This window comes from Dendropsophus ebraccatus, chromosome 8, assembly GCF_027789765.1.
Source record: "Dendropsophus ebraccatus isolate aDenEbr1 chromosome 8, aDenEbr1.pat, whole genome shotgun sequence".
Lineage (NCBI taxonomy): Eukaryota > Metazoa > Chordata > Amphibia > Anura > Hylidae > Dendropsophus > Dendropsophus ebraccatus.
Window position 1 is genome coordinate 1439389 of NC_091461.1, and position 23438 is coordinate 1462826.

General features: G+C 54.8%; 1 protein-coding gene and 1 pseudogene across 3 annotated transcripts; one reads left to right on the top strand and one right to left on the bottom strand.

Moving 5' to 3' along the window:
* Window positions 1-23438, bottom strand: part of LOC138799004 (glycine N-acyltransferase-like) — a 45170-nt pseudogene that overhangs the window by 15327 nt on the left and 6405 nt on the right.
* On the top strand, window positions 9265-20952 carry LOC138798358 (struthiocalcin-2-like). Of its 3 annotated transcripts, none has more exons than XM_069978772.1 (6): window positions 9265-9383; window positions 11637-11705; window positions 11779-12026; window positions 19606-19743; window positions 20196-20298; window positions 20869-20952. In XM_069978772.1, the coding sequence occupies exons 2-6, from the start codon at window positions 11645-11647 to the stop codon at window positions 20943-20945; spliced, it is 627 nt and encodes a 208-aa protein (XP_069834873.1). In that variant the 5' UTR covers window positions 9265-9383; window positions 11637-11644; the 3' UTR covers window positions 20946-20952. The 3 variants fall into 3 exon arrangements, with proteins under 3 accessions (XP_069834873.1, XP_069834874.1, XP_069834875.1); XM_069978773.1 differs by lacking the exon at window positions 9265-9383 and adding an exon at window positions 9555-9591; XM_069978774.1 differs by lacking the exon at window positions 9265-9383 and adding an exon at window positions 9709-9719.

Consider the following 23438-nt stretch of genomic DNA (forward strand, 5'->3'; position numbering starts at 1 on the left):
TATATGGGGGCACAGCACAGGGCATTATTACTATATGGAGGGCACAGCAGGGACATTATTCCTTTATGGGGCACAGCAGGAGACATTATTACTATATGGGGCACAGCAGGATGCCTTATTACTATATGAGGGCACAACAGGAGCATTATTACTATATGGGGGCACAGCAGGAGGCATTAATACTATATGAGAGGGCACAGCAGAGGACATTTTTACTATATGGGGCACAGCACCAACATTATTATTATTTGGGGACACAGCAGGAAACCCTACATACAGGGAACAACCCACATACTGTACCTACTAGACATGACACCAAAAAGCGGAATTACTACAGTTTGGGACCTTATGGGTGGGGAAAAGAGGAAGGAAGTTGCTGGAAAATTGCGGAGCCTAAGATGTTTGTCTGGCAGGTCCTGAAGAGATGAATTGTAGCTGCAAGAACTCTTGGTGGACTGGGCCGGATGGAGCGGAAAAGGAAAGTGACGCCTCAGATCAAAGAAGACGTCACCTGTGAGTCACTGTATGATGTTTTTTTTGTATTTTGTAGAGCTTCGGTAGGGGTGTCCCGAGGTTAAAAAACAAAAAAGGTTGGGCAATGCTGCTCTCAGCCATAATACCCACACTGCTTATTCCTAGCAAAATTCCCCCCAGGCTGAGTTAGAGTCCTTTTAGATAAGCCAATGACTGCCCAATCAATAATGTAAATAAGTGCTGATCTGCTAGATCGGCACTCGTTTACTTAGCCTATTATATGGCTCGATAATTGTTAATAAGGGGCCCCCAACAAAATTGTCACCCGGGGCCTCCACCAACCTTAATCCGGCCCTGCCTCTACCTCCCGGTACGTAACTCAGCCAGCACGGCTGTGTCTCCTCTTCCACTCCACAGATTTGGTCTATCAAGTGTAAAGTACCGTATTCAGACAAAGCTGTATCACCTGATTCCTGTATCAAGTGTTTTCAGAGTAAACAAGACTATATTTATTTTAATGGGACTCTGTGGTTCTTCACCAAGCACCTACCCAGTAAACACACCTTCCTTGGGTCATCTCCCCTTTCTGTGGGTGGCAGTGCCAATAGTCCGAGTGGGTCACTACTCCACTCCAGACCACCGTGATGATTGCCCAAGGGACCCCCTCACAGCCCAGCAGATTACTGTCCACTGAGGATAAAGGTATTGCCGGCCCACTAAAATACAAGCAGGTGTGCCAGCATACCTGTCTGCCCAACCGGCACCACCACAGGATCGGTGTCACACTTAACCACCAAGTGACCGGCCGCGCCACCCAGAGGGGTGACACCCCATAATATGGGCCCTGTCCTCCTGCACCGTGTAATGTGGGCCCTGTCCTCCTGCACCGTGTAATGTGGGCCCCGTCCTCCTGCACCGTGTAATGTGGGCCCCGTCCTCCAGCACTGTGTAATGTGGGCCCCGTCCTCCTGCACCGTGTAATGTGGGCCCCGTCCTCCAGCACTGTGTAATGTGGGCCCTGTCCTCCTGCACGTGTAATGTGGGCCCCGTCCTCCTGCACCGTGTAATGTGGGCCCTGTCCTCCTGCAGTGTGTAATGTGGGCCCCGTCCTCCTGCACCGTGTAACGTGGGCCCTGTCTTCCTGCACTGTGTAATGTGGGCCCTGTCCTCCTGCACGTGTAATGTGGGCCCTGTCCTCCTGCACTGTGTAATGTGGGCCCTGTCCTCCTGCACCGTGTAACGTGGGCCCTGTCTTCCTGCACTGTGTAATATGGGCCCCGTCCTCCTGCACCGTGTAATGTGGGCCCCGTCCTCCTGCACTGTGTAATGTGGGCCCCGTCCTCCTGCACTGTGTAATGTGGGCCCCGTCCTCCTGCACCGTGTAATGTGGGCCCTGTCCTCCTGCACCGTGTAACGTGGGCCCTGTCCTCCTGCACCGTGTAATGTGGGCCCTGTCCTCCTGCACCGTGTAATGTGGGCCCTGTCCTCCTGCACCGTGTAATGTGGGCCCTGTCCTCCTGCACCGTGTAATGTGGGCCCCGTCCTCCTGCACCGTGTAATGTGGGCCCCGTCCTCCTGCACTGTGTAATGTGGGCCCCGTCCTCCTGCACCGTGTAATGTGGGCCCTGTCCTCCTGCACGTGTAATGTGGGCCCCGTCCTCCTGCACCGTGTAATGTGGGCCCTGTCCTCCTGCACTGTGTAATGTGGGCCCTGTCCTCCTGCACTGTGTAATGTGGGCCCCGTCCTCCTGCACCGTGTAATGTGGGCCCCGTCCTCCAGCACTGTGTAATGTGGGCCCTGTCCTCCTGCACGTGTAATGTGGGCCCCGTCCTCCTGCACCGTGTAATGTGGGCCCTGTCCTCCTGCAGTGTGTAATGTGGGCCCCGTCCTCCTGCACCGTGTAACGTGGGCCCTGTCTTCCTGCACTGTGTAATGTGGGCCCTGTCCTCCTGCACGTGTAATGTGGGCCCTGTCCTCCTGCACTGTGTAATGTGGGCCCTGTCCTCCTGCACCGTGTAACGTGGGCCCTGTCTTCCTGCACTGTGTAATATGGGCCCCGTCCTCCTGCACCGTGTAATGTGGGCCCTGTCCTCCTGCACTGTGTAATGTGGGCCCCGTCCTCCTGCACTGTGTAATGTGGGCCCCGTCCTCCTGCACCGTGTAATGTGGGCCCTGTCCTCCTGCACCGTGTAACGTGGGCCCTGTCCTCCTGCACCGTGTAATGTGGGCCCTGTCCTCCTGCACCGTGTAATGTGGGCCCTGTCCTCCTGCACCGTGTAATGTGGGCCCTGTCCTCCTGCACCGTGTAATGTGGGCCCCGTCCTCCTGCACCGTGTAATGTGGGCCCCGTCCTCCAGCACTGTGTAATGTGGGCCCCGTCCTCCTGCACCGTGTAATGTGGGCCCTGTCCTCCTGCACGTGTAATGTGGGCCCCGTCCTCCTGCACCGTGTAATGTGGGCCCTGTCCTCCTGCACTGTGTAATGTGGGCCCTGTCCTCCTGCACTGTGTAATGTGGGCCCTGTCCTCCTGCACTGTGTAATGTGGGCCCCGTCCTCCTGCACCGTGTAACGTGGGCCCTGTCTTCCTGCACTGTGTAATATGGGCCCCGTCCTCCTGCACCGTGTAATGTGGGCCCTGTCCTCCTGCACCGTGTAATGTGGGCCCCGTCCTCCTGCACTGTGTAATGTGGGCCCCGTCCTCCTGCACCGTGTAATGTGGGCCCTGTCCTCCTGCACCGTGTAACGTGGGCCCTGTCCTCCTGCACCGTGTAACGTGGGCCCTGTCCTCCTGCACCGTGTAATGTGGGCCCTGTCCTCCTGCACCGTGTAATGTGGGCCCTGTCCTCCTGCACCGTGTAATGTGGGCCCTGTCCTCCTGCACCGTGTAATGTGGGCCCTGTCCTCCTGCACCGTGTAATGTGGGCCCCGTCCTCCTGCACCGTGTAATGTGGGCCCCGTCCTCCTGCACCGTGTAATGTGGGCCCCGTCCTCCTGCACCGTGTAATATCGTCTCTGTCCTCCTGCACCGTGTAATGTGGGCCCCGTCCTCCTGCACCGTGTAATGTGGGCCCCGTCCTCCTGCACCGTGTAATGTGGGCCCTGTCCTCCTGCACCGTGTAACGTGGGCCCTGTCCTCCTGCACCGTGTAATGTGGGCCCCGTCCTCCTGCACCGTGTAATGTGGGCCCTGTCCTCCTGCATTGTGTAATGTGGGCCCTGTCCTCCTGCACCGTGTAATGTGGGCCCTGTCCTCCTGCACCATGTAATGTGGGCCCCGTCCTCCTGCACTGTGTAATGTGGGCCCCGTCCTCCTGCACCGTGTAATGTGGGCCCTGTCCTCCTGCACCGTGTAATGTGGGCCCCGTCCTCCAGCACCGTGTAATGTGGGCCCCGTCCTCCAGCACCGTGTAATGTGGGCCCCGTCCTCCAGCACCGTGTCATGTGGGCCCTGTCCTCCTGCACCGTGTAATGTGGGCCCTGTCCTCCTGCACCGTGTAATGTGGGCCCCGTCCTCCTGCACTGTGTAATGTGGGCCCTGTCCTCCTGCACGTGTAATGTGGGCCCCGTCCTCCTGCACCGTGTAATGTGGGCCCTGTCCTCCTGCACTGTGTAATGTGGGCCCCGTCCTCCTGCACCGTGTAACGTGGGCCCTGTCTTCCTGCACTGTGTAATATGGGCCCCGTCCTCCTGCACCGTGTAATGTGGGCCCTGTCCTCCTGCACCGTGTAATGTGGGCCCTGTCCTCCTGCACCGTGTAATGTGGGCCCTGTCCTCCTGCACCGTGTAATGTGGGCCCCGTCCTCCTGCACCGTGTAATGTGGGCCCCGTCCTCCTGCACCGTGTAATGTGGGCCCCGTCCTCCTGCACCGTGTAATATCGTCTCTGTCCTCCTGCACCGTGTAATGTGGGCCCCGTCCTCCTGCACCGTGTAATGTGGGCCCCGTCCTCCTGCACCGTGTAATGTGGGCCCTGTCCTCCTGCACCATGTAATGTGGGCCCCGTCCTCCAGCACCGTGTAATGTGGGCCCCGTCCTCCAGCAACGTGTAATGTGGGCCCCGTCCTCCAGCACCGTGTCATGTGGGCCCTGTCCTCCTGCACCGTGTAATGTGGGCCCTGTCCTCCTGCACCGTGTAATGTGGGCCCCGTCCTCCTGCACCGTGTAATGTGGGCCCCGTCCTCCTGCACCGTGTAATGTGGGCCCCGTCCTCCTGCACTGTGTAATGTGGGCCCCGTCCTCCTGCATTGTGTCATGTGGGTCCTGTCCTCCTGCACCGTGTAATGTGGGCCCTGTCCTCCTGCACCGTGTAATGTGGGCCCCGTCCTCCTGCATTGTGTCATGTGGGCCCTGTCCTCCTGCACCGTGTAATATGGGCCCTGTCCTCCTGCACCGTGTAATGTGGGCCCTGTCCTCCTGCACCGTGTAATGTCGTCTCTGTCCTCCTGCACCGTGTAATGTGGGCCCCGTCCTCCTGCACCGTGTAATATCGTCTCTGTCCTCCTGCACTGTGTAATGTGGGCCCCGTCCTCCTGCATTGTGTCATGTGGGTCCTGTCCTCCTGCACCGTGTAATGTGGGCCCTGTCCTCCTGCACCGTGTAATGTGGGCCCCGTCCTCCTGCACCGTGTCATGTGGGCCCTGTCCTCCTGCACCGTGTAATGTGGGCCCCGTCCTCCTGCACCGTGTAATGTGGGCCCTGTCCTCCAGCACCGTGTAATGTGGGCCCCGTCCTCCTGCACCGTGTAATGTGGGCCCCGTCCTCCTGCACCGTGTAATGTCGTCTCTGTCCTCCTGCACCGTGTAATGTGGGCCCCGTCCTCCTGCACCGTGTAATATCGTCTCTGTCCTCCTGCACTGTGTAATGTGGGCCCCGTCCTCCTGCATTGTGTCATGTGGGTCCTGTCCTCCTGCACCGTGTAATGTGGGCCCTGTCCTCCTGCACCGTGTAATGTGGGCCCCGTCCTCCTGCACCGTGTCATGTGGGCCCTGTCCTCCTGCACCGTGTAATGTGGGCCCCGTCCTCCTGCACCGTGTAATGTGGGCCCTGTCCTCCAGCACCGTGTAATGTGGGCCCCGTCCTCCTGCACCGTGTAATGTGGGCCCCGTCCTCCTGCACCGTGTAATGTGGGCCCCGTCCTCCTGCACCGTGTAATGTGGGCCCCGTCCTCCTGCACCGTGTAATGTGGGCCCCGTCCTCCTGCACCGTGTAATGTGGGCCCTGTCCTCCTGCACCGTGTAATGTGGTCCCTGTCCTCCTGCACCGTGTAATATCGTCTCTGTCCTCCTGCACCGTGTAATGTGGGCCCCGTCCTCCTGCACCGTGTAATGTGGGCCCCGTCCTCCTGCACCGTGTAATGTGGGCCCCGTCCTCCTGCATCGTGTCATGTGGGCCCTGTCCTCCTGCACCGTGTAATGTGGGCCCTGTCCTCCTGCACCGTGTAATGTGGGCCCCGTCCTCCTGCACCATGTAATGTGGGCCCCGTCCTCCTGCACTGTGTAATATGGGCCCCGTCCTCCTGCACCGTGTAATGTGGGCCCCGTCCTCCTGCACCGTGTAATGTGGGCCCCGTCCTCCTGCACCATGTAATGTGGGCCCCGTCCTCCTGCACTGTGTAATATGGGCCCCGTCCTCCTGCACCGTGTAATGTGGGCCCCGTCCTCCTGCACTGTGTAATGTGGGCCCCGTCCTCCTGTAACCAGGCATCTATGTACAGTATTTACCTGGATACTATGATGACATGAATTAGCACCTTATCTGATATGGTACCTGCACCATAGTGGTGGTCCTTAGTCGCTATGGGTAATATGGCCCCTCTATGGGTGTATCGACCCTCCATGGGTAATATGGCCCCTCTATGGGTGTATCAGCCCTCCATGGGTAATATGGCCCCTCCATGGGTAATATGGCCCCTCCATGGGTAATATGGCCCCTCCTTGGGTGTATGGCCTCTCCATGGGTGTATGGCCCCTCCTTGGGTGTATGGCCCCTCTATGGGTAATATGGCCCCTCCTTGGGTGTATGGCCCCTCTATGGGTGTATGGGCCCTCTATGGGTAATATGGCCCCTCCATGGGTAATATTGCCCCTTCTTGGGTGTATGCTCCCTCTATGGGTAATATGGCCCCTCTATGGGTAATATGGCCCATCTATGGGTGTATGGCCCCTCTATGGGTAATATGGCCTCTCTATAGGTTTATGGGCCCTCTATGGGTAATGTGGCCCCTCCTTGGGTGTATAGCCCCTCCTTGGGTGTATGGCCCCCACTTGGTGTATGGGCCCTCCTTGGTGTATGGCCCCTCCTTGGTGTATGGCCTCTCCATGGGTGTATGGCCCCTCCATGGGTGTATGGCCCCTCCATGGGTGTATAGCCCCTCCTTGGGTGTATGGCCCCTCCATGGGTGTATGGCCCCTCTATGGGTAATATGGCCCCTCCATGGGTGTATGGCCCCTCTATGGGTAATATGGCCCCTCTATCGGTAACATGGTGCCTCCTTGCGACAAATGGACACCTTGGTCATGCAATGTTAGTTGTGGCCATAGATTGGGTTGCATTGGTTATATCACAGTTTATGGCAGTAAAATGGGGACGTTGCAAACATGTTGGGTCGGAAATTGTTGGTGGTCACAACCAAATTATCTTCCCTTTCATTATCTGTGATCCCGTGAAAGCGGGGGACTATTATCTCTGTCAGACAAGCACCCCCCCCCCCCCCCCCTCACACGTTTGCCGCAGCGGATTATTCTTTCACACAAGTGACGGGTTATTTCCTTACATATTATTGACTTAAGGACTTAGTGGAGATTAGAGGAGTTCACCGTCTTTGCACAAGGCCGGAGCTCCTCACCGCACACTGATCCCATCTCCAGAGAAATCCTCACAGGGTAAGAGCCCCGGCCTCCTGGGACCCGGGGCAACGCAGGAGGGGGCACCTAAGAACTGTGAGCCACGATGAACCCACAGGAGCCATAGAGTGGTGGATGTGGAAGATACAAGACTTCAGAGCAGTGATCCCAATGGTGCCAGTCAAGTCTTCAGAAGAGTGAAGTCCTGGACAGGTTTCCTCCTACTCCCCATCTCTTATTTCTCGCATACTGCAGCTACATCCCCCTCCTCCCCCCATCTCTTATTTCTCATACTGCAGCTACATCCCCCTCCTCCCCCATCTCTTATTTCCCACATACTGCAGCTACATCCCCCTCCTCCCCCATCTCTTATTTCTCACATACTGCAGCTACATCCCCCTCCTCCCCCCATCTCTTATTTCTCACATACTGCAGGTACATCCCCCTCCTCCCCCATCTCTTATATCTCACATACTGCAGCTACATCCCCCTCCTTCCCCATCTCTTATATCTCACATACTGCAGCTACATCCCCCTCCTTTCCCATCTCTTATTTCTCACATACTGCAGCTACATCCCCCTCCTCCCCCATCTCTTATTTCTCACATACTGCAGCTACATCCCCCTCCTCCCCCCATCTCTTATATCTCACATACTGCAGCTACATCCCCCTCCTCCCCCATCTCTTATTTCTCACATACTGCAGCTACATCCCCCTCCTCCCCCATCTCTTATTTCTCACATACTGCAGCTACATCCCCCTCCTCCCCCCATCTCTTATATCTCACATACTGCAGCTACATCCCCCTCCTCCCCCATCTCTTATATCTCACATACTGCAGCTACATCCCCCTCCTTCCCCATCTCTTATATCTCACATACTGCAGCTACATCCCCCTCCTTTCCCATCTCTTATTTCTCACATACTGCAGCTACATCCCCCTCCTCCCCCCATCTCTTATATCTCACATACTGCAGCTACATCCCCCTCCTTCCCCATCTCTTATTTCTCACATACTGCAGCTACATCCCCCTCCTCCCCCATCTCTTATTTCTCACATACTGCAGCTACATCCCCCTCCTCCCCCATCTCTTATTTCTCACATACTGCAGCTACATCCCCCTCCTCCTCATCTCTTATTTCTCATATACTGCAGCTACATCCCCCTCCTCCCTCCCCCCATCTCTTATTTCTCATATACTGCAGCTACATCCCCCTCCTCCCCATCTCTTATTTCTCATACTGCAGCTACATCCCCCTCCTCCCCCCATCTCTTGTTTCTCACATACTGCAGCTACATCCCCCTCCTCCCCCATCTCTTATATCTCACATACTGCAGCTAAATCCCCCTCCTTCCCCATCTCTTATTTCTCGCATACTGCAGCTACATCCCCCTCCTCCTCATCTCTTATTTCTCATATACTGCAGCTACATCCCCCTCCTCCCTCCCCCATCTCTTATTTCTCACATACTGCAGCTACATCCCCCTCCTCCTCATCTCTTATTTCTCATATACTGCAGCTACATCCCCCTCCTCCTCATCTCTTATTTCTCGCATACTGCAGCTACATCCCCCTCCTCCTCATCTCTTATTTCTCATATACTGCAGCTACATCCCCCTCCTCCCTCCCCCATCTCTTATTTCTCACATACTGCAGCTATATCCCCCTCCTCCCCCCATCTCTTATTTCTCACATACTGCAGCTACATCCCCCTCCTCCCCCATCTCTTATTTCTCCCTTTTGTCACTTTACAGATAGTTTTGCTCGAGTTCCTGACCCCATGAAGAGATGTAGAAGGATTCCAGCGTTTCCTGGTGAGTTAGTGATGTAATGGAGAGGCGTCTTGCAGCTCTCGCCTCTCCTGTGACCCCGTCACCTTCCAGTATATATGAGGGAGGTTTATGGGATTGTGCTGTTTGCTCTTTGGGTGTGGGAATCGGCTGCCGTTATAACGAGATAAACAGAAGAATCTCATCGCTAACATTAGATTGGACCTTGACTCATTTACTGAGATATATAAAGTATCTGCAGCCGCCTGAGGGGAAGTAGAAGAGCCGACATCCAGGTAGGCAGCCGCTCCGTCCGTCAATCACACATCCAGGTAGGCAGCCGCTCCGTCCGTCCATCACACATCCAGGTAGGCAGCCGCTCCGTCCGTCCATCACACATCCAGGTAGGCAGCCGCTCCGTCCATCACACATCCAGGTCGGACACTGCTCCATCCATCACACATCCAGGTAGGCAGCCGCTCCGTCCGTCCATCACACATCCAGGTCGGACACTGCTCCATCCATCACACATCCAGGTCGGACACTGCTCCATCCATCACACATGCAGGTAGGCAGCCGCTCCGTCCATCACACGTCCAGGTAGGCGGCATCTCCGTCCATCACACATCCAGGTAGGCGGCCGCTCCATTCATCACACATCCAGGTAGGCGGCCGCTCCGTCCATCACACGTCCAGGTAGGACACCGCTCCATCCATCACACATCCAGGTAGGCGGCCGCTCCATCCATCACACATCCAGGTAGGACACTGCTCCGTCCATCACACGTCCAGGTAGGCGGCATCTCCGTCCATCACACGTCCAGGTAGGCGGCCGCTCCATTCATCACACATCCAGGTAGGCGGCCGCTCCGTCCATCACACGTCCAGGTAGGCGGCATCTCCGTCCATCACACGTCCAGGTAGGCGGCCACTCCATTCATCACACATCCAGGTAGGCAGCCGCTCCGTCCATCACACGTCCAGGTAGGCGGCTGCTCCTTCCATCACACATCTGGGTAGGCGGCCGCTCCGTCCATCACACGTCCAGCCAGGCAGCCGCTCCTTCCATCCATCACACATGCAGGTAGGCAGGTAGGTGAGGGGTCTAACAGCCCCCCCCCCTAATAACTGAGGCCCTTTATATACTATTAATATGTCAACTGAGTGTGCAGACTCCTCATCCTCCAGACTCCTCTGTCCCCCCCCCCGCCGACTCCTCATCCTCCAGACTCCTTTGTCCCCCCCACCCCCGCGCAGACTCCTCATCCTCCAGACTCCTCTGTCCCCCCCACCCCCGCCGACTCCTCATCCTCCAGACTCCTCTGTCCCCCCCACCCCCGCCGACTCCTCATCCTCCAGACTCCTCTGCCCCCCCCCCCGCCGACTCCTCATCCTCCAGACTCCTCTGTCCCCCCCCCGCTGACTCCTCATCCTCCAGACTCCTCTGTCCCCCCCCCCCGCTGACTCCTCATCCTCCAGACTCCTCTGTCCCCCCCCACCCCCGCCGACTCCTCATCCTCCAGACTCCTCTGTCCCCCCCCCAGCCGACTCCTCATCCTCCAGACTCCTCTGTCCCCCCCCCCCCCGCTGACTCCTCATCCTCCAGACTCCTTTTTCCCCCCCACCCCCGCGCAGACTCCTCATCCTCCAGACTCCTCTGTCCCCCCCCGCCGACTCCTCATCCTCCAGACTCCTCTGTCCCCCCCCCCGCTGACTCCTCATCCTCCAGACTCCTCTGTCCCCCCCCCGCTGACTCCTCATCCTCCAGACTCCTCTGTCCCCCCCCCCGCTGACTCCTCATCCTCCAGACTCCTCTGTCCCCCCCACCCCCGCCGACTCCTCATCCTCCAGACTCCTCTGTCCCCCCCCCCCGCTGACTCCTCATCCTCCAGACTCCTCTGTCCCCCCCCCCCCGCTGACTCCTCATCCTCCAGACTCCTCTGTCCCCCCCCCCCCCGCTGACTCCTCATCCTCCAGACTCCTCTGTCCCCCCCACCCCCGCTGACTCCTCATCCTCCAGACTCCTCTGTCCCCCCCACCCCCGCTGACTCCTCATCCTCCAGACTCCTCTGTCCCCCCCACCCCCGCTGACTCCTCATCCTCCAGACTCCTCTGTCCCCCCCCCCCCCCCCCCCCGCTGACTCCTCATCCTCCAGACTCCTATTCCAGGGGTAATACCCTTTGTCAGGTTCCCCGGGGATTGGACCAGAGGAATATGTCCCGATACCTCCGCCACAACCTGAAAGCCCCAGTGTGCGGCCCCTCCAGCGTCCGACACAATGCAGCATGGAGCAATCTGAGGAGGACAGGGCAGATCATCTTGTGGGTTATGTGTAACTCTTCCCATAAGTAATAGCCCCGGGTGGTAAATGGGCTTGTCTTCTGGTTGACCATTGGCCAGGCAGTGGAGGGTCCTCCGATATTCTGGGGGGTCTCTGCCCCCCATAGTGTACCTGACATTCTTACTGTATGTGTGCGTATTGTAAACCATTGTGAATCAGATTAGAATATTGGAGGACGTCGGTAACATATCCATTGGGTGTCCACAGGGCGAGCCATGGCCAGCATGACCTCTCTATCATTGTTACTCTCTTTGCTGTTTCTTCAAGGATCACAAGGTAAGTCATTGTTATCCCCCCATATTGAGCCGACAAGTCGTGGGGCTCAGGCCACTAACCCTTCTCTATCTAGGGCTGATATTCGGGAGACGTCAAGACTCCGGTTCTTCTGAGATTCGGCTTCCATTCCTGAACATTGGGGTGGGCTCACACGAAAAGCAAGAAAAGCACGGCCATAATGAGCAGAAGAGTGAATTATCCGTACCCGACGGCCTGAACCCAAAGTATTTCTGCCAAGGTCCCTGTAAGGACGGATGGGTTTCCTATCACGGTTACTGTCACCTGTATGTGGCTTGGGAGCTGAGCTGGAATGATGCTGAGGTAAGAAGAGATCATTGGGAATGGTAGAATGAGCCGGAATACACTGTGCCACAGACATAAGGGGACCCTGCTGCCCACCCCGCCAGGGTACAGGCGCCCAGCCTCAGGGAGGTTCTCGTGCAGGGGTCTTCCCATAGTCAAAAAGTGTCTAATTGGTGACATGATGTGACGCCTGTTCTCGTAATTGGTGGAGGTTCAACTAAAACAGACCCTCTAGAATAAATACAGACCGAAGATCCAAGACCCTTGACCAGACCCTCAAAAGTAATAGAGACCCCAGACCCTCCAAAGTAATACAGACCCCAGACCAGACCCTCCAAAGTAATACAGACCCCAGACCAGACTCCCAAAGTAATACAGACCCCAGACCAGACTCCCAAAGTAATACAGACCCCAGACCAGACTACCAAAGTAATACCGACCCCAGACCAAACTCCCAAAGTAATACAGACCCCAGACCAGACTCCCAAAGTAATACAGACCCCAGACCAGACCCTCCAAAGTAATACAGACCCCAGACCAGACTCCCAAAGTAATACAGACCCCAGACCAGACTCCCAAAGTAATACAGACCCCAGACCCTCCAAAGTAATACAGGCCCCAGACCAGACTACCAAAGTAATACAGACCCCAGACCAGACTCCCAAAGTAATACAGACCCCAGACCAGACTCCCAAAGTAATACAGACCCCAGACCAGACTCCCAAAGTAATACAGACCCCAGACCAGACTACCAAAGTAATACCGACCCCAGACCAAACTCCCAAAGTAATACAGACCCCAGACCAGACTCCCAAAGTAATACAGACCCCAGACCAGACCCTCCAAAGTAATACAGACCCCAGACCAGACTCCCAAAGTAATACCGACCCCAGACCAAACTCCCAAAGTAATACAGACCCCAGACCAGACTACCAAAGTAATACCGACCCCAGACCAAACTCCCAAAGTAATACAGACCCCAGACCAGACTCCCAAAGTAATACAGACCCCAGACCAGACCCTCCAAAGTAATACAGACCCCAGACCAGACTCCCAAAGTAATACAGACCCCAGACCAGACTCCCAAAAATAATACAGACCCCAGACCAGACTCCCAAAGTAATACAGACCCCAGACCCTCCAAAGTAATACAGGCCCCAGACCAGACTACCAAAGTAATACAGACCCCAGACCAGACTCCCAAAGTAATACAGACCCCAGACCAGACTCCCAAAGTAATACAGACCCCAGACCAGACTACCAAAGTAATACCGACCCCAGACCAGACTCCCAAAGTAATACAGACCCCAGACCAGACCCTCCAAAGTAATACAGACCCCAGACCAGACCCCCAAAGTAATACAGACCCCAGACCCTCCAAAGTAATACAGACCCCAGACCAGACTCCCAAAGTAATACAGACCCCAGACCCTCCAAAGTAATACAGACCCCAGACCAGACCCTCCAAAGTAATACAGGCCCCAGACCAGACTACCAAAGTAATACAGACCCCAGACCAGACTCCCAAAGTAATACAGACCCCAGACCCTCCAAAGTAATACAGACCCCAGACCAGACTCCCAAAGTAATACAGACCCCAGACCAGACTCCCAAAGTAATACAGACCCCAGACCCTCCAAAGTAATACAGACCCCAGACCAGACTCCCAAAGATAATACAGACCCCCAGACCAGACTCCCAAAGTAATACAGACCCCAGACCAGACTCCCAAAGTAATACAGACCCCAGACCAGACTCCCAAAGATAATACAGACCCCAGACCCTTCAAAGTAATACAAACCAAAGATAATACAGGCGCCAGACCCCCAAAGATAATACAGACGTCAGACCAGACCCCCAAAGATAATACAAACCCCAGACCAGACCCCCAAAGATAATACAGACCCAGACCAGACCCCCAAAGATAATACAGACCCCAGACCAGACCTCCTAACATTATAAGTCCCTAAAGTAATACAAACACCCAAATAGGCACAGACTCCAGTCCTGATCCCCTATATACCTACAGACCCCAGTCCTGACCCCCTATATACCTACAGACCCCAGTCCTGACCCCCTATATACCTACAGACCCCAGTCCTGATCCCCTATATACCTACAGACCCCAGTCCTGACCCCCTATATACTTACAGACCCCAGTCCTGACCCCCTATATACCTACAGACCCCAGTCCTGACGCCCTATATACCTACAGACCCCAGTCCTGACCCCCTATATACCTACAGACCCCAGTCCTGACCCCCTATATACCTACAGACCCCAGTCCTGACCCCCTATATACCTACAGACCCCAGTCCTGACCCCCTATATACCTACAGACCCCAGTCCTGACCCCCTATATACCTACAGACCCCAGTCCTGACCCCCTATATACCTACAGACCCCAGTCCTGACCCCCTATATACCTACAGACCCCAGTCCTGACACCCTATATACCTACAGACCCCAGTCCTGATCCCCTATATACCTACAGACCCCAGTCCTGACCCCCTATATACCTACAGACCCCAGTCCTGACCCCCTATATACCTACAGACCCCAGTCCTGATCCCCTATATACCTACAGACCCCAGACCTCACCTTTTCGTGCTGCTGCAGCTTGCAGTCCACTGGGAGGTCTCTTACTTCCAGGACTCTCCCACCCTTGCAGGTGTTTGCTTACCAGTTATAGGAGCCATTGTAGTAACACATAGGCTAACGCTCATGGCCCCCCTCTCTAACATAGACTGCTGCTCATGGGCCCCCTTTCTAATATAGACTGCTACTTATGGGTACTCTCTCTAAAATAGACTGCTGCACATGAGTCCCCTCTCTAATATAGACTGCTGCTAATGGGTGCTCTCTCTCTAATATAGACTGCTGCTAATGGGTGCTCTCTCTCTAATATAGACTGCTGCTAATGGGTGCTCTCTCTAATATAGACTGTTGCTAATGGGGGCTCTCTCTAATATAGACTGCTGCTCATGGGTACTCTCTCTAATATAGACTGCTGCTCATGGGTACTCTCTCTAAAATAGACTGCTGCACATGAGTCCCCTCTCTAATATAGACTGCTGCTCATGGGTACTCTCTAAAATAGACTGCTGCACATGAGTCCCCTCTCTAATATAGACTGCTGCTCATGGGTTCTCTCTAAAATAGACTGCTGCTCATGGGTTCTCTCTAAAATAGACTGCTGCTCATGGGTCCCCTCTCACTCAGTTAACCCACATATTCACCCTCCAAATTACCTGTCACCCAAACAGCCCCCTGTGGTGAAGGGCAAATAGACCTGCAGGACCTTTGGTGACAGGAAAGGTCCTGCTGCAGAATGCTGAAACCTGCCTGTGGCCCCCTAGCTATTCGGGGGCTCCTACAGGCCTCTATGAGAAGACAGCATGTTCCATAGACCAGATGTCTACGTTCCTTCCTACCTCCTGTGTGCAGAGATTTGCAGGATTACATTAGCCGCCCTTCACGCGGGGATCATTGTGGATTATCTCCTGGCCTCTGGTTGTGTTTGCCTTCTAGGTGGTAGACGGCCACTTCACAGCGGCTTATCTATACCGCATCTATGTTATCACAGGGAGGGGGCCGAACCATTGATGTATTTACAGATAAAGCCTGGTACTCCCTCCCCATAGTCTACAAGCCTCCATACTCCCATCTGTTACTATATTATTCTGAAGACCTTCCATGGGGCTCGCTGCTTCTACTCCTTGGTTAAAGGCTTTGTACAAGATTTGAAAAAAACATGGCTGACATGAAAAACAGCGCCACCCTTGTCCACTGGTGATGTCTGGTATTATAACTCACCCATATACCTTGGTGGAGCTGAACGGCATTTCCTGATACAACCCACAGCTGGGGGCGACGATTCTTCTGATAGAAAGAAAAAAAATCACAGCTACGCCAGTTTTATCTGCGGGTGAAGTAAGTGCCCCCTTGGCCCTACATGGTGCTGTCCCTTCAGTAACTTCTGGTTGTCATTTCTTATTACTGTCCATTAGTCTCCAAAACTGACCCATCAGTCTCCGTCCGGCACTGACCTATTAGTCTCCGGCACTGACCCATCAGTCTCCGTCCGGCACTGACCTATTAGTCTCCGGCACTGACCCATCAGTCTCCGTCCGGCACTGACCTATTAGTCTCCGGCACTGACCCATCAGTCTCCGTCCAGCACTGACCCATTAGTCTCTGGCACTGACCCATCAGTCTCCGTCCAGCACTGACCTATTAGTCTCCGGCACTGACCCATCAGTCTCCATCCAGCACTGACCTATTAGTCTCCAGCACTGACCCATCAGTCTCCGTCCAGCACTGACCCATCAGTCTCCGGCACTGACCCATCAGTCTCCGTCCAGCACTGACTCATTAGTCTCCGGCACTGACCCATCAGTCTCCGTCCAGCACTGACCCATCAGTCTCCAGCACTGACCCATTAGTCTCCGCACTGACCCATCAGTCTCTGGCGCTGACCCATCAGTCTCCGTCCGGCACTGACCCATCAGTCTCCGTCCGGCACTGACCCATCAGTCTCCCTCCGGCACTGACCCATCAGTCTCCCTCCGGCACTGACCCATCAGTCTCCCTCCGGCACTGACCCATCAGTCTCCGTCCGCCACTGACCCATCTCTGCCACTGACCCATCAGTCTCTGCCACTGACCCATCAGTCTCCGGCCTGACCCATCAGTCTCCGGCACTGACCCATCAGTCTCCGTCCGGCACTGACCCATCAGTCTCCGGCACTGACCCATCAGTCTCCCTCCGGCACTGACCCATCAGTCTCCGTCCGCCACTGACCCATCAGTCTCCGTCCGGCACTGACCCATCAGTCTCCGTCTGGCACTGACCCATCAGTCTCCCTCCGGCACTGACCCATCAATCTCCGTCCGGCACTGACCCATCAGTCTCCGGCACTGACCCATCTCTGGCACTGACCCATCTCTGGCACTGTCCCATCAGTCTCCCTCAGGCACTGACCCATCAGTCTCCCTCCGGCACTGACCCATTAATCTCCGTCCAGCACTGACCCATTAGTCTCCGGCACTGACCCATCAGTCTCCGTCCGGCACTGACCCATCAGTCTCCGGCACTGACCCATCAGTCTCCGTCCAGCACTGACTCATTAGTCTCCGGCACTGACCCATCAGTCTCCGTCCAGCACTGACCCATCAGTCTCCAGCACTGACCCATTAGTCTCCGCACTGACCCATCAGTCTCTGGCGCTGACCCATCAGTCTCCGTCCGGCACTGACCCATCAGTCTCCGTCCGGCACTGACCCATCAGTCTCCCTCCGGCACTGACCCATCAGTCTCCCTCCGGCACTGACCCATCAGTCTCCCTCCGGCACTGACCCATCAGTCTCCGTCCGCCACTGACCCATCTCTGCCACTGACCCATCAGTCTCTGGCACTGACCCATCAGTCTCCGGCCTGACCCATCAGTCTCCGGCACTGACCCATCAGTCTCCGTCCGGCACTGACCCATCAGTCTCCCTCCGGCACTGACTCATCAGTCTCCGTCCGCCACTGACCCATCAGTCTCCGTCCGGCACTGACCCATCAGTCTCCGTCTGGCACTGACCCATCAGTCTCCCTCCGGCACTGACCCATCAATCTCCGTCCGGCACTGACCCATCAGTCTCCGGCACTGACCCATCTCTGGCACTGACCCATCTCTGGCACTGTCCCATCAGTCTCCCTCAGGCACTGACCCATCAGTCTCCCTCCGGCACTGACCCATTAATCTCCGTCCAGCACTGACCCATCAGTCTCCGGCACTGACCCATCAGTCTCCGTCCAGCACTGACCCATCAGTCTCCAGCACTGACCCATTAGTGTCAGCACTGACCCATCAGTCTCTGGCGCTGACCCATTAGTCTCCGGCACTGACCCATCAGTCTCCGTCCGGCACTGACCCATCAGTCTCCGGCACTGACCCATCAGTCTCCGTGCGGCACTGACCCATCAGTCTCCGTCCGGCACTGACCCATCAGTCTCCGTCCGGCACTGACCCATCAGTCTCCGTCCGGCACTGACCCATCAGTCTCCGTCCGGCACTGACCCATCAGTCTCCGTCCGGCACTGACCCATCTCTGCCACTGACCCATCAGTCTCTGGCACTGACCCATCAGTCTCCGGCACTGACCCATCAGTCTCCGTCTGGCACTGACCCATCAGTCTCCCTCCGGCACTGACCCATCAGTCTCCCTCCGGCACTGACCCATCAATCTCCGTCCGGCACTGACCCATCTCTGGCACTGACCCATCAGTCTCCCTCCGGCACTGACCCATCAGTCTCCGTCCGGCACTGACCCATCAGTCTCCGTCCGGCACTGACCCATCAGTCTCTGGCACTGACCCATCAGTCTCTGGCATTGACCCATCAGTCTCCGTCTGGCACTGACCCATCAGTCTCTGGCACTGACCCATCAGTCTCCGGCATTGACTGACCCATCAGTCTCCAGCACTGACATGGAGACTTTTCTAGCTGCTCCATGAAGAATTTTTCATACCTGCCAACATCACGGTATTAAAGCTTCGCCCCAGAAACACCCATGAAAAGATATATGAACTCACACTCCACAAATAAATAACAAATGATACAAGAGACACAAAAGAAACCAATAACTCATAATGTCAAAGTGCAATACACAATGTGCATATATATGCTTATAAAGAAGAAAATAAGTCAAAAGGTTAACGAAACCAAGGTACATAAACTCTAGTGTCACCCCATGGAGTGTGGTCTGCTGAGTGGGGTCCAAAGCACCCTACGCGTTACGTCCCGAACCCGGAACTTCGTCAGTTCCGGGTTCGGGGCGTAATGCGTAGGGTGCTTTGGACCCCACTCAGCACCCCTGACGAAATTCCGGGTTCGGGACGTAACGCGTAGGGTGCTTTGGACCCCACTCAGCAGACCACACTCCATGGGGTGACACTAGAGTTTATGTACCTTGGTTTCGTTAACCTTTTGACTTCTTTTCTTCTTTATAAGCATATATATGCACATTGTGTATTGCACTTTGACATTATGAGTTATTGGTTTCTTTTGTGTCTCTTGTATCATTTGTTATTTATTTGTGGAGTGTGAGTTCATATATCTTGGAACGGAGTGTGGGGAGGTAGGGACCCCATGTATTGGTTCAGGGTCCCTCCGGGATATTTCTTTGAGTATTTTAAGTGTTTTTAATGTTTTTGGGGTTGGGTAGGGTTGTTTTCTGTCTGTACTAATATATTAATAAAGATGATGTTTATATATTTCTGAACATATAGTTGTGTGCCTGGTGATTTATGACGTACACTTTCTCTCTTTTTTATATGCAATTGTGGCCCCGAACAGTGTGGCATCTCTGCTCGACACTACTCATGATGTACTGATCACCTTCCTCATGATCAGCATATAAGTATCATATAAATAACAAAGCTCTTGTCTGCTCTCATGGTCCCTTCTACCCCAGTTACGCCTGACATCTGGTATCTGAGAAATAAAGGGGATGTAGCCTGGTTGTATGGTGGCAGGTCAGTCCCTGTGGGTGGTCCGGAGCCCTGATGGAGATGTCATTGATATAATCCCTTTCCTCCATCTTACAGAAACACTGCCAGATGCTCTTCAGCAGGGCCCATCTCACCAGCATCATGAGCGAGGAGCACAACCGATTCCTCACCGCTCTGGCCCGTTCCAAAGGATACCAAGGTGACAAACTCTGGACCGGTGGCAACTCAGAGAAGGTGAGTAAGAGAACAGTAGACGCGCTTTGTGACAGGTTGGGGATATGGGCTGTCTACTGGTTTCCGGCCGGGGTAATCTGAGGATTAGTCCTGTCCTTAGTATGTTTACCATGTTGGGATTGGGGTATCACATGTAGGACCGCGTTCTGTACCCATTAGGTCGGGGGGGGGCACTTGTTAAATGTAATGATAGGCTGGCCTGATGGTGGCTCGAGGTAGCTTAGAGCCAGGGGACCTGCTGCTGGTCTTTCCCTATCCACCAGTAACAGTACAGTCCCACACAGCCCCCACTCCACAAGGACCACATAACAGTCCCATGGACCAACGGTGAGCACATGGGATAGAGCTATTCTCATAGGGACGCCATGACGGTACTGCCTGGTTATATGAAGCTTCCCATGGTCCCATGGCATTTCATCAGGTGATTCCTGTATTATATTACTGCTCCTCAGGGATCGAATGCTTGGGCCGATGGATCACCATTCAACTTCCTGCCCAAAGTCAATTTGTTGGGACTTTTTGGACGTAACAAGTGCTTGAGCCTGAGCTTTGGAGGTAAATGTGCGACGCTCGTAATGGAATCCATTGGGGTTGGGGCAGGTTATCCACATATACATGTGAGTCGGCTCCTGCTCGGGGGATATTAGTGCATGGGGGTGAGTAACCCATAGTCTCTAGGGGGAATAACCCTTTTACCACACTAGACTACCAGTAATGCTATCATTAAAGGGGTTCTCCATTGTTACAAAAACATGGCCACTTTCTTCCAGAGACAGCCTGACTCTCCAGGTTGGGTGCAGGCTTTGCTTCATTTTCATTGAAGTGAATGGCGCTTCATTGCAAACCGCACCTGACCTGGAGACAAGAGTCAGGCCACGCCCTTTCTACTAAACCACACCCCTCTGACCAGTGAGGCACAAAAAGTCTAAAACACATATAATGATTGTGGCGTAAAGCTTCTACAGCAGATAAGAATCCCCATCAGTGTTGACACGGATCCAGACAGACAGTGGGCCCTGATGTGTGTGGTCATCCTGACATATAACACAGACGGGAAGTAGCATGATGGGGAAACTATTCACCTGAACACCCCAACTCATAGTCACCTCTAACCTTCCTCCCCAGGTGGAAAATTCTGGGATCAACTAAACTGCGTCCAGAGGCTTCACTTCATCTGCATGTACAAGCCGAGCCAGCCGTGAGGGGGACACGGACATCCAGAGGGGGGGGGGGCGACACACCCAGTCCTAAGGGGAGGGGACAGCCAGCTGTGAGGGGGGGGGGGGAGACTGCCAGCCATGAGGGGGGGGGGACACGGCCATCCAGGAGGGGGGGGGGACGACACACACCCAGACCTAAGGCCAGTCCTAAGGGGAGGGGACAGCCAGTCTTGGGGGGGTGGCAGCCATCTGTGTGTGTGTGTGGGGGGGGGGGCGACTCACACCCAGCCCTAAGGGGAGGGGACAGCCTGCCAGGAGGGGGGAGACAGCCAGCCGTGAGGGAGGGGGGGGACAGCTATTGGGGAGGGGGGGCACAGATTACCCTCCTGGAAGCAGACGCAGAGACGTCACTGATGATATATATATACAGCCCTTGTTGCCTGATAATTGAGCCGTGGACGGGCGCGGTAGGCGATCACTGATCTAGCAGATGGCCCTCGCTTGGGCCGTGTAACATGGGCCTAAGGGTACGATTGTGGGGGATCTGACCTCTGGGATTCCCGAACCTTCTGTTTGAAGTGTTGGCTGTGTCTGTGCACTGCCGCTCCATCCACACAGTACAGGTCCTTGGGGGTCCCATTCTCCAGATCACAGGGGGTCTCATCAGTCAGATAGGAATAAGTGTCCATGGTGGTGAAATCCCTAGGCCATATATGATAATCTACTCTAGATGTTCCTTACCCTCGACCCGCCCTGGCATCCAGCCCTCTCCCTCATTACCCCATACACCATGTACACACTGTGCTCAGGTATACATTGCCTTTAGTAAGCTCCCCTTCCCCAGGGCCTGCTGGGCCTAGGGGTAGAGTCAGCCCTGGTACCCAGGAAGGAGAAGTTGTGTCCTCTTATTATGTTTATTGCCATTTTGCCTCCACTTCCGCCTGCTGTCATGAATCCTCCATCTTGGTTGAACCCCAAGAAGCTGAAATCTTGTCCAATAATGTAAGGAATAAATCACATGACCAGAATCTGGTGTCAGTGCTGTCTCTTCTGTGTCGTAATAATTCGCCGTCACGGATTCTGAGGTATTGTTAGTCTGGACCTATCACTGCCCCAGGACACCAAGGACATCACTATAGCTCCTCCCTATTGTTTGGGGGATTCATTGTGTGATGTTTCAGGTCTGGGAAGAAGAAACCAGAAACTAGGGCGGCTGAAAGGTCCAGTGCTCCCACCTGCCAACCGGCGAGAACCTCATGGTGCCGCTATATGGCAGTAAATTGGGACTCCTCGAGGCCAATATGGCGGCCAGTCTTGTAGTTACATTATGGAACACCCCTTGGCCTCTGTACGGTGCCTCGGTGTAGCCCATACAGATTTCTGCAGACTGTTCACTTAATGACCAGGCAATGGGCGGCTGCCCGGCCTCTTCTCTGGCGCACTTGGTGGGAAACATCTGGATGCATCGCTTGATGGATCTCTCGCTACGTTCATTACCACCAAACCCCCATGTGGCACTGACCAGAGGGACTTCAGCCGGGATCAGTGGAGAGATGAGAAACATGTTAGTCCTGTGAAATGGAGGAAGTAAGATGGTTCTGGAAAGAAAGGTTTCTTCCAGGCATGGAACCACGTCCAGTCTTCCACCCATAAGATAATCTCCAGTCAATTTATTACCTCTGAGCAATAGAGCAGTTGCCTATGCTGCCAGAAGTACAGGACCTCACAATGCCCCCTGATCCACAGAGGTATAGATGATAATACAGAAGGATGTAGCATCAGAGCCGTCATTGGATGGCAGCCCAGTCACAAGTTGGCACTCTCTGGTGGTTGCTTACATTAGTAACTTTCTCCATACCAAAGAGTTTTAGCAGCATAGGCACCAGAAGGAAGGGAATTAATACTGTGAATGGCACCAATAGGGGCACTGTGGTTAGCAGACATGGTGGGCACTAATGGGAGGTATAGTGCCTGGTACTCATGGGGCACTGTAGTAAGCAGATATAGTGGGGACTAATGGGAGGCATAGTGGCTGGTACTCATGGGGCACTGTAATTAGCAGACATGGTGGGCACTAATGGGAGGCATAGTGGCTGGTACTCATGGGGCTATGTTGTAAGAAGATATGGTGGGGACTAATGGGAGGCATAGTGGCTGGTACTCATGGGGCACTGTAATTAGCAGACATGGTGGGCACTAATGGGAGGCATAGTGGCTGGTACTCATGGGGCACTGTTGTAAGAAGATATGGTGGGGACTAATGGGAGGCATAATGGCTGTACCCATAGGGCACTGTAGGAAGCAGACATGGGGTGCATAGATGCTGGTACTCATGGGGCACTGTGGTTAGCAGATATGGTGGGCACTAATGGGAGGCATAGTGGCTGGTACTCATGGGGCACTGTAATTAGCAGACATGGTGGGCACTAATGGGAGGCATAGTGGCTGGTACTCATGGGGCACTGTAATTAGCAGACATGGTGGGCACTAATGGGAGGCATAGTGGCTGGTACTCATGGGGCACTGTAATTAGCA

Bases quoted from the DNA above. Each gene is read 5' to 3' on its own strand.
- LOC138798358 (XM_069978772.1), top strand. From the start codon at position 11,645: ATGGCCAGCATGACCTCTCTATCATTGTTACTCTCTTTGCTGTTTCTT. The intron at 12,027-19,605 runs GTAAGAAGAGAT...TCCATCTTACAG, and splicing joins TGAGCTGGAATGATGCTGAG to AAACACTGCCAGATGCTCTT. The intron at 19,744-20,195 runs GTGAGTAAGAGA...ACTGCTCCTCAG, and splicing joins CCGGTGGCAACTCAGAGAAG to GGATCGAATGCTTGGGCCGA.